Raw genomic sequence first — 11,704 nt, 5'->3', positions numbered from 1 at the left:
TAACATCAGTGAGATGTTTATTGTCAAACTATAACACATCTAAGTAAGCAAGCAAACACCACAGTAACTAACAAAAATGAAGGAGCATGCATTGTGAATACATTGGTTTTTAGCTTCTGGCATATTCAAACTAGAAATGCTTTGGTCTGGCTAACAGGAAACCACAAAGCACAACTGACCTATAATTGCAGCAATCAAACACTTGTAGGGAACAATAATTACAGGGAAAAGAAATTAGTTATAGAGAGATCTGTGCTGTGTTTCTAATGACCTTGTTATTTTTAATTTATATCTGAGTGTTCAGCTGTTGTGGTTTTTTGTTTTGTTTTTGTAGAGATTGGTTACCTGAAGTGGCAAGTACGGATTAATTCTCTTAGAAGATACACAATTAGCCTAGAAGTTTAATGTTACAGACAAGTGACATAAGTTGCTGCTAATTACTCAAGTTTGAGAAGTAAGGTTTGTTGTAAAACAAGCTATGAGTTTGTTTTAGTATGAGTCAAGTCTACTCAAGTTTCAGAGCTGTGAGACCAATGCTTTCTCCACGCAACCCAGGAAAACCACAAGATAAAAAGTTTGAAGTTAAGGAAACAAATACAAAGAAGTCTCCTACCCTCCCCCAGTCCAATCCAATTACTTTAGACATAGAGTACAGGATTAACCATTGCCTGCTGAACAGCATAGTCCCTTGCCCATCCCCTTGAAACTGTTAAATAAAACACAGTGAATTTCAAATGTAAACAGCAATACAATCTGAGATTGTCTCAATGATTTTATTTTCCCCAGACAGACAAACCAAGATAGAGAAAACAGTTGTCCAGGTAACACCTGAAGATCATTTCATCCTTTTCTAATCACCTGACACAGTGCATTTATCACGTAAGTCTACACTCTCTAATTCAATAGAAAAGTTACTACTGCTGTTAAATCCTGTTAAAGAGCACGGATTCCATAAAGACATGAGAATAGTTACGAGAATAACATTTACTTCAAATAATATTAATTGCCAAGGGATACAATGAAATGATGATATCCATCTCTAACTTGGAATGCTTGAGCAGATTTCCACTGAGATCTTACTCCTGGTGTTCTTCTGCAGTGACGTGATGTCGTAACCTGGGTTTGTTAGGGTTGTGTTCGATCAGCCAGTCAGCGAGCCATATCTGTGTAACAACAACAACAAATTCAACACCTTCTGTGGGTGTTTTCTTGTTTGTTTATTTCCTCTATAAAGTGTAAAGAAAGCTATCTAAAGCATTTTGAAGCCTCTAACACACATACCTACAAAAAGACCCTCCAAGAAAGAAGAAAAAAAAGCCTGATTTTTCTAGATGTTCTTTTGAATCTTCACCACTTAAATTGCTTTCATATAACTCTATGTTTAGAAGATGACTTGTTCCTGGCAATGTCTATCATTGTGCATAGGAATATTTTGGCCATACTTTAAATTATCAGAATGGGTTTTGAAATTAAGATGTGTTACATGCACAAAAGCATTTAATGAAACTCCACTCCTAGCAAATATTAAATTTAATTCATCTAGTAATGATTTATTAAAAATGCCACAGCCTTCTGCACTGAAATCACTCCATAATGCCTACAAATTAAAAATTAAACACAGTCACTTTCTGAAATTGCTCCTGTAATTTTTCTAGCAATTGCACTAACGTGAGAATGTAAGGAATGTCTAACTTCATCTTCCAAAGTCTTGACCTTGGGCAAATCAACCCCTTTGCTTCAATTTATTTATGTGTAAAAGAGAAGATTTAACACCTCATTTTTTATTTCGCAGAGCTGTTGGTGATTTGTTCCTGGAATGAAATGAACTTTACAGCCACACTGTCAAGTGAAAGAGTTGATAGAATAGTAGATCAGTAAGATAAACATTACTCTCCTCTTATTACCAGATATAATAAAAGAGAAAGGTTTTAAAGAACATGAGACAACAGGAGGGGGGCTATGACAGCCCTCACAGGTTAGTCAGCAATGGCAGCAGTGAGAATTCAGGACAAATTAAGAAGAAAAATAAGAAACAAGGAAGCCATACCAACATACGTGGCAGCCCTTAAAAAGACTGAGAGAGTTACAAAAAAAATGGTTTGACTCTGATGCAGTTCACTCTATGTTACTTCAGGAAATTGGCTGAGACAACCTCAGTGCTGCTACCAACTATTTATGAGTGACTGACGTTGTTTTTTCATTTCTGAAGAATGCATGAGAAACAAACAAAAGGTTAAAATTACCCCAAGTTCAGTTCATGGGAGAACAATATCTAAATATGTGAACGTAGTAGAAGGAAATGCTCCAGCAGCTTCCCTGTGAATCACCGGGCAGGATCAAGTTGAAAAGCTATATCCAACACATGTTTCTCAAATCAAGCTTATTTTCCTTTTGCAACAAGGTTGCAGACATTAAGAACGTGGAAGAAAGAGTTAATATGTTTCTGTAGGCAGATAACTTTCTCATGGGCAAGGAAGAGGAAAATGGTCTAGGTGAAGTTACTATTTATAATTGCATAACAGGCCAAAAAAATGCTCTCAGAGCGCTGAGGTTAATTGGAAACAAAGAAACAAAATGATTTAGGGAAACGTGACCTACAAGTTAAGATAGAGGAAAGAAAAAAATACGTTTTGATTACAGTGAAGAAATGACTGGGAAAAAAAGAGAGAGAGAGAGAGTGACAGCGTTCAAACATGCAATAGGTTGCTGCAAAAGAAAGGAGATGTTACACTGTCTTCCATGTCCTCTGGGGATACTGAAAACAAAAAATGTCATGAGTTTAGAACTGGAGCACAGGGGACTTAGTAAGTTTCAGTGAAAGGTTTTCAATTGTATATATCTAAGCACTGAAATAGATTGCCTCAGGACACAGTAGAATGACGAATGAATGAGAATCTCCATCATTAGGAGCACTGAAGAACAGGCCAGACAAACCTTTAGCTGGGAATGGTTACCTATAATTGGTTTGGCCTCAGGGCAAAGGGATGGATGAAGTGACTGCTGCAGGGACACTGTATCTCAGTTTCTTAGATTTCAGAGGTAACAGTGTCTGACGTACAGACAAAGTGAATGGACTGTAAAGCTGGAGCAATTACAGTACATTTAATCTGACACAGGTCACAGAAACACCACAGACTGTTCTTAAGGTATTTTTCTTTTTCCTCTGCAGTGTCTCTTATGGGAAAACACAATGTGGATTAAAAGTTTGCTAATAACGTAGAACGCAGCACAACTCCCAGTCAGTCATCGCACTGATTGATTGTCTGCATTCCTAAATACATACTTGTGTGAACTACTTAAATTGTAATAATAGTGCAAGTAAAAAAAAATACCAAATTTTTCCAGAGGAATGAAAACTAATTCTATTTAGGTGCTGAAAGGAAAAATCCAATAAAATCTTTTATTCCCCCTCACTAAGAGCTGCAATTCATGTGAAATCTTTTGTTAAAAGAGAACCTTGGTATCTCCTTTAGAAGAGGGCAAGATGTACCAATTTAATATATAGAGGGTTAAGATGACATACTTTTCTATAAGCCAGATTGATCACTCAAGATGGGTTTTTCTCAGAAGAATCATAATTAGTTTTCCTGGTGAACAGTGGGGGCAGCCCGTGTAACTGTTATCAATGCCATACAGTCAAAATAATTGCTCAGCCTAAAGAAAGATTATGTTAATATTATTAAATTAAACATAATGATGAAGTAAAGACAGCCTTGCTAAGAACTCTAAAGTGTTTTACTCAAGCATGTAACTACTACCTGTGTGATTAGCATCTAAGTAAGCTTACCAAGAATCTGTTATGAGAGCTATTTTATCTCAAACTTACCTTAGTGTACAATGACAATAATGAAAAGATGGTGGTAAATACCCAAAAGGTTATTTACAGGAAAAACTCATCCATATGGAAGCCTTTGTTCTGCTGGGAACCACTAAGGCACTCTCCAGCAAAGAGCAATCCCCAAGAGATGCTGCCTTAGTGGTGGTCAGCCATTAAATGAGGTCTAGAGGAGGTGGAGTCAGGCTCCATCCCTTCCAGGAGCACAGCTCCATTACTCTCACCTGTGCTCCCACAGCTGACCCCACACTTGCCTCAGCTGATTAATCAGAGGTTCAGGCTGTGATTACCAATTTCCCATACACCTTAGAAATATTAAAGTAAAAGCTTCCTCTTGGCATCATATGATAGCACTTACTTGCTTTTCTAGACATCTGTAACAACTATGTGTAGGCAATAGTTCTATAGTTGTCACCTAAAACAACCATTTAATCAAAGAGGATTACATATAGCCTTGGCCCTCATCTCAGCAGTTAACAAACAAATCAACTTCTTGAAAGGCAAACACTATGTGACTACCTCATTAGCAGTTAACTAAAACAGCAGAGCACAACACAGCTCTTTTGCAAAAGAGTAGCTTATGTATATACAGGGAACGTGAATATTAATGTCAAACATATCACAAAGCATACAACACAGTGCTGATATACCATACCATTGGATCTGCTGGCTTCTCTTTACAAAGTGCAGTGAGTCCAGCTAGTAATGTAGGATATACATGAAGATTCAAGTAATCTCTAACTCTTTGTCCAGCTGGAATTGGCTCTGAGATTGCTGTAAAGAGTAAACACAGGGGTTGGAAAGCAACTTGAGTGATCAAGGAAGGCCATCTTTCATAGGTTGTTTATAATAATATTAAGGTAAATGGTGTATCATGTAAGTTAATAATATAGTAATAATTTATTAAGATTTTCACACAACAAACTGCAAAGACACCATTTAAATTCCTTTACAATGCCACTGAGGTAATCTTTCTAATTGTAGCCAATTTTGAAAGGATAGAAACTCAGACCATTTGGAGAAACATCTATATCTTTGAAGATTCATTAGGAGGTAGGAGAGAAAGAAAATACCTTATGTTTATTATTTCCTTCCTGCAGCTTGGCTCTGGTTTCTGGAAGCCTTAAATATCTCATGTTAAATCCAGCTTTGCTAGCAAATGTGATGGCTTACCTGAGGTAAGGCCTATTGGAAACACAACAAGCTTTTCTACTCATTTCCCCTCTTTCTGTCAAAGACTAAAATCATAATTCCAATGTTACCTTATAAACAAGAGACCATCTCCCAGTTTTCCAGGTACTACGATCCATTTCTCTAGCATTTACCTTAGGAATAGCACTATCATGTGAGTGAACAGTTGCTGTTGAACAGACATTGCTGTTGAACAGACATTGCTCATTCTGAGCCCAAGAGGGACAATCTTCTCAAGCCAATAGGAGTCCCTGGTCTGATCACTGCCTGAAAAATGTGCTAGGTTACAATAGCTTCCAGATTTATTTGCAGTTTTATCTGCTCCAATTCCCAAACTACGGAGTTTGAAAAGTAGAAGCAGTCACTGTAACTATAACGACTCTTCCAATAGAAACTGGTATGCTTTTTGCAGGAAAAAATATCAACATAAATAAATACACATTTGCACAAAGCAAACAAGCCCAAGCCCTTCTGAATTAACTTATATCTAGAATCTGGACAGAGACAATTAATAAGAGAGAGGGATTCTATCCTCCTAAAGGCTGGCAGTAAATTTTTAGCATCATTTTACCTTCTGGAAACATGAATCGAATTTCTCTTTCTGCCAAGGGAATGCTGAAACTGCCATGAAGTCCATTCCTCAGATCATCAGTCCCATAGATTGCTCTTAAACTAAAAGCAAGAGAAAGACCTGCTCAATGGGCAACTGCAAATACCTCTGAAGTGTCTACAGTATGAAAGCAATACACATAGCCTAAATAATTTGTTTTTAAACAAATTAAGTAGGAGATGAAAATTTGCATTTACATATTCATTCAGTGTTCTCTGTAAAATGAGTGAACTTTACATATGCAAAGGTGAAAACTTATGCTATGCATAATCTAGAGATAATATTAAAAATCCTTATCTCGTCTGAAAGAGAGAGAGCAGAAGAAGGCGGGAGAAATACTGATCTCCCTTTTATTTAAGAGAACAGAATCCTTCTGACTTCACCAAAACCAGGCTTACCTGTGAGGGTGAGTCAGCCTGGCTTTTATGCTGTTTGATGGTCCAAGCAATTCCTTCCAGTATGAGACTGCCCGATGTCTGGCAAGAACCATAGCAAGTGAAGGTCCAGAGCTCATATAGGCTGCTAAATTAGGAAAAAACATTTTTCCATACTGGTCTGCATAAAAGATGCTACATTGCTCTGGGCTCAGCTGGAGCTTCCGTTTCTAAGAAAAGCGTAAAAGAGAAGAGAAATAAAAAAAGTTTACTAAATAGAGCTGGTTTGCTACCTCAGGTACCACACTGTTCTTTGGGGGCAGTCACATTTTCAAGTGCAAGCTGAAGAGGTACAGGGTAACTTCCCAGCTTAGTCTGATTCTCTCAGATTTGGTCCCCCTTGAGATACAAAGCAACAACAACAACAGAAACAACAAACAATGAAAAGAAAACAAAACAAAGAAGCAACCAACCAAGAGGTTTCTGTGTTATAATTAATGCCCGCAGCATTAATTATACAATTGTTCTTTCTTTCATTCGGTGCTTTCGGATTTTCACTATAGCTATCCTGCCTGCAGGTAGCCAGAATTAGGCCAGGTGTAACAGGTTATCCAGCAGAGGGCACGGGGCAGCCTGGAGAGAAATTAACTTATTAAAAACTCCTTTCTTTGAGCCTGCTCTAATGTGATACAGAGTGCTGAGCATTCAGATTCCTATCAGCCTCAATGTCAAAAGTTAATGACTGTAAAGCTCTTCTCATTAAGAAAGAAAACAAAACACACACACGCACACACACAACTCTAATCTTCTGATGAATTTCCTATACTTAAAACAAACAGAAATGTAGAGGAAGAAATTAAAAAAGAACAAGTTCTTTTCAAACTCTTTTCAAACTTTTCAAGGCATTTACGAAAGATGACAGTTTTAGGGAAGCATATACATGTAATACTTGTATCTAGAAGCCTGGTTGCTGCTCAGCCAGTGCCCTCAAAGTTCAGTGCCGAAGGTGCTGCCTCCACACTACGAGGAGGGGGAGGAGGAGGAAGAGAAGAAAGCAAACACGATGAGGACGACAGCGGCACCCAGCGACCAACCCAACCCCACGGGGGGACATGGAGGAAGGCTTTTTGTTTTTGAATTCATTTGTTAATGAACCCAGTTCATGAAGGAAGTATGGGGTTTCTTCTGTCAGCGAAGTCTGGTGGGTTCTCTTCCATGTCACACACCAACAAAATGTATCCTCGAGGAATCTGGGAGTTGTGGTTGATGACGTTAAAAATATAAACCGATTTTTGGGCAACAGAAGCTTTTAATTACTGAACTGACTGCTGAAAGTTAAGAAGACCATTGACGTGACCCACCAACTGCAGCTGTTATCTCAGGAACGCAGCTTTTTACCTGAACAATCAGGAATCCGGATCTGAGGATGAGATCCTCTATCTCTTCCTCCTTATCTACAACATCAGGTTTGATGAGAGCCAGTGTTTTTTCCACAAAAATCTGAGGTTCTGGCATGAGCCTCTCCATCTTTCTGCATTAGAACTTCTTTGCCCTGCAACGACAGCAGTTGATGACAACGCTTATCTCCGAATAGTGGAAGTAACGTGGGATGGTTTCCTGAGACACGGTTCTCCCTGGGTTTTGGCCTCCGTGCCCGTGAGTCTCTGAAGACACGCAAACACACACGGAAAGCTCCCGGTCACCAACGGCTCCTCCGTGCCCGCCCCGTTGCCAAGTGCCGGCAGGGCAATGCGGGCAGCTGCCATTGGCCACAAGATGGCGGCCGTGCCCTGGCGGCGGGCGGCTGCGTGCGTGTGCGGGGGTGGAGCAGAAATGGCGGCGGGGAGCGGCGCTGCCTGAGAAGGGGGGAGGCCGCACCCTCAGCAGCCGCGCTTTCCGGACCTCGTTTGCCTCTTTCCTGAGCTCTAGGTGTGATAAGAAAACAAGGAAGGGAGTAGATCAGCTTGTGCAGGAGGTTTTGGGGATCTGATGCGTTGTGACACAGCTTTCTGTCGGTTTTACTCCACGCTGAAAGCAGCATCTCACAGCTGACGCTCATGAACAGAGGTTACGCTGTAGAACCGGTGTTTTGGAACAGAAATAAACTTTTCATTGCCGAAGCCCCCTGCAGGTTCTTTAAATCTCGCCGTGTGGCGGCAGCACGCATGGCACCTCCTGTTTATTTCCCGTCGAACCCGCAGCTCACAACAGAGCGGGCGCTGACCTCAATTCCCAACTCTAGAACACAGTTTCTCAGCACTTTGGATTGAAAGGCATTTTGTCCCCGGTGTTACCCGGTTTTAACACAGAAACAAGCAGCCCGCCGCCCCGCTGAGGCCTGCCAGCTGCTATCGGCTCAGCACAGCCCGGTGGCTGCGATAACACCAGCACCAGCCCATGGACTCCTCACATTCAGGCCTCTTCCACTGCTGTGTGTTTGCCAGCAGCGATGGGATCCCGGGTGACATCTGTTTGTCACATCCAGCTGGAATTAATGTTCCATTTGAGCCCTTGGGGTGAGATGGACCAAGAGACAAGCACTCATGTCGGCTTCTTAAACAGAGAGAGCTCAACCAGCAGTCGATTTGGAGATACTGTAAATGCAGCAACTGCTCACAGATAAGGGAAAGACGTGTTTTGTGAGAAATAAATTCCTAGAAAGATCTGGGAGTTCATCTATTTTTCCTTTTAGTTCAGGGTTAATTCTCTTTGCAAACCAAACGCCTACAAGGCTGACAGGCTGACCCCAGGCTTAGCAGCTCAAAAGCCTCCCTCAGCCCCAGTGAATATTTCAGATTATTACTTAAAAAACGTTGAATTTAATATCCTCACAGAATACTGCTGACTTTAATCTCTCGCAGTTCCTTTAGTTGGGTACATTTTGCTCTCAGTTAAAAAAGATAGGGAAAAAAAATGCATCAATATCTGTCCGTGCATCCTTGTCTGCTGCAGCCTCCCCACGAGCAGCGTCCCGTGCACTCCCCATCCTTCTGTGTCACAATTTCTCCTCCTTGCTGTTTCCAGAAGCATTTCTGGAGGGCGGAGATCATCTAATTTTAGCAACTCAGAGAATCCTCTGCTCTCCAATGAGCGAGCTGCTGCATCTGAAGCTGCAGCCAATTACCCGGGGTTTCCTCCTGCTACACTTCCCACGACCGTTTAATAATGCAGAGTTGCACATTTAAAGGGACCCCGCGCATTAAGAGAAAATAACATCGTGTGTTCCCTAACAAAGAAGTAGCTTTACACGCTAAGAGTATCTCAAAGGTTTCTTCTAAATCCTTGGATTCCATAGACCCGACCTTTTAACCCCGTGTTGATACTGTTATTGTACGCATGGTATCTTTGTAGCGCTTGAAAAGCTACTTCTAATGACTAAAAGGCTGGTTTGAAGCGTCCTCTCTAACTTCTGTAGCCCAGGGATGTTATTAAGAACTAAGAAAAGAAACAAACAAAACCTGAATTTTTAATTACAATGCAACAAACCATTACAAGTCCTGAATACTTCTCCGGGCACAGCTCTGCTGCTGTATCTGACCTGTTAAGCAGTTTAACAAGCCTTGGTTGTCTTATTTTGGGCTGGCATGGAATATAATAACACTATAATAACAAGATTGTGGCTGCAGATGCATTCTAGTAGCAAAGAAACCAGTTCTTAAGGAAAAGATACTGTTTTCAAACTTTGAACTCCAAAAAAATAATAGTAATCATTGACTGGCTATTCATTTGCCACACAAACAACTTCTGTCCACCACTGACATCATTTCTATTTGCTTCTGTCTCCTACGATGAAGGCTGGGATACCCACACGCAGTGCCAGCCCACCTCCAGAACGTGCTGCAGCCGTGCTTGCTTTTGCAGTGCAAAGTGTCTCGGACGGAAATCCTGTGACCAAGCAAACTTCCGCTCCTGTGAGCCCGTTCCCTGCTCCATTTCTTACGGCTAACGACTCTGCTGCAGCTTGTCTACACGCCTGTAATCCGAGCTAACTTTATATTGCTTCTGACTAACACAATTCAAGCCTTCATTTCTGCTTTCATGTATTTGCTACCTCACTACTTTCTTTAAAGATCTTATTTCTACAAGCCTCTAAGTAATAACAATACAGCATGCTCTGCTGACCACCTTCTTCTATTTTATTTCCTGATCCTCATGCCCACTCTTTCATATGTTCACAGCTTTTGCCACACACTCTCCCTGACCCCCCAGCACCTGCACAGATGCACTTCAGCCCCTTGTAATCAATCGGTTAATTTAATATAACCCCTCCATAGAAGTGCCTCTTCACATCTCATGTTTATAAGTCTTCCAACCACATCTCCTGTCTGGCTGCACCCTAAAGTCACTTCAAACACAGTTTTGCTTCCTCTACTCATCTAAAAGCTTCTCAACAAATCTTAAACCAAACTCTTCTGTCTCCAGTCATTTTTAGCACGTTTAGCTTTCCTCTTACCTTGGCTTTTGCAATTATTTTCACCTACTGCTGTTTCCACAGCCCGACAGCAACAGCTTCCCTTGTGTTTCTTTCCATGTCTGCAAGAACACCAGTGAACTCTGATATAATTTCTCTCCTCCCTTCCCTCCTAACTCATAGCTCATTGTCCTAATTGACAAATACAGATACGATTGCCTCATATTACTGCCTCCTTTCAAACTTAAGGTGTTTCCATTGCAATTTACTGTCATGTAACGAGTGTGTGCTAGATAAATGATTTGGCTGAAAACCAACCACTTTTCAGCTGAGTTATTTTACATTTAACTGCACAAAGGAGTAGGTGGAACTTCACAGCCTGGAATGGGAGTTTTACATTCAGATTGGTCCAAACTGCTGTTACTTCTGTGAGTTACAGAGGCTGGGGATCCTGCACAAGCTGCTTCTCCTCACCTCAGTTACTGCTGATACCTTTTTCTCTGATCACAATATTTAAACCATTCCCTTCCTTTCAGAATTTCTGCAGAAGTATTGTATTTTGTAGACCATCTTTTGATGTCAGTTCTTTGTATTTTGTAGACCATCTTTTGATGTCAGTTCTCCATGTCTTTCCCACATCAAGTATTTTCTACTCCACACACAACTTCTGGCTTTCAGTTGTAAGCCCATACACATACTGATCAAGTTCTCTTTACCTTTTGTTCCACAAAGAATAGCCCCTACAATGTAAATCATCTGAAGCAATTGAATTCTACTGAGCCATTTTAAAATAGCCTCTCCTGCTCAGTTCCACAGTTCTGCTCAGGATGCATTCATGTTGAATACCTCTAGAGGCTGGCATAGACTCACTGTTTCCTATAAAGCTTCTACTCATCTGTGCATGGGCACAGCACATATACAGATACTAGACATTTACCTTTTACTTCCTTAGATATATATCTCTACCTTATTTCTATGCAGCATCAAATAGACATAATAGCTGGAAACTGCTGCTTGGAATGGCCAAGCTGAGAGATGGAGATGGGCCTGACCAGAAGAAAACAGATCTCAAAAGATTATATCCTTCATCTGAACCTAAGCTTAGACAACAGACTTACTTCTATAAACAGCCACCCATTTTGATCTACTCCTGCTGCTGGTCTATAAACTTGTAACTTCAGAATACACTTCTCCATCCATCTGCCTTAAATATAAAGCCATCCAAGAAAGAAAGTAGTTAATGAAGCTTGGCAGTACTTAACTTTTCATCCAACCCCCCCACC

General features: G+C 40.7%; 1 protein-coding gene across 4 annotated transcripts; it reads right to left on the bottom strand.

Annotated features, from left to right (window-relative positions):
- NME5 (NME/NM23 family member 5) lies at window positions 1-7,791 on the bottom strand. 4 transcript variants are annotated; one of them, XM_085532075.1, is made up of 6 exons: window positions 7,409-7,791; window positions 6,035-6,240; window positions 5,598-5,698; window positions 4,491-4,609; window positions 1,774-1,839; window positions 1-1,163 (listed from the first exon to the last, which is right to left on the bottom strand). In XM_085532075.1, exons 1-6 carry the CDS (start codon window positions 7,535-7,537, stop codon window positions 1,077-1,079), a joined length of 708 nt encoding a protein of 235 aa, XP_085388201.1. In that variant the 5' UTR covers window positions 7,538-7,791; the 3' UTR covers window positions 1-1,076. The 4 variants fall into 4 exon arrangements, with proteins under 4 accessions (XP_085388201.1, XP_085388202.1, XP_085388203.1 ...); XM_085532076.1 differs by lacking the exon at window positions 7,409-7,791 and adding an exon at window positions 6,960-7,100; XM_085532077.1 differs by lacking the exon at window positions 1,774-1,839 and having other exon boundaries at window positions 6,960-7,791.
- Between the last annotated feature and the right edge of the window lie 3,913 nt (window positions 7,792-11,704).

This window comes from Coturnix japonica, unplaced genomic scaffold, assembly GCF_054131305.1.
Source record: "Coturnix japonica strain WE unplaced genomic scaffold, WE-NBRP24 Scf048, whole genome shotgun sequence".
Classification (NCBI taxonomy): Eukaryota; Metazoa; Chordata; class Aves; order Galliformes; family Phasianidae; genus Coturnix; species Coturnix japonica.
Note: the sequence above shows the minus strand (reverse complement) of the source record. Positions and strands in the feature narration are given on the sequence as shown.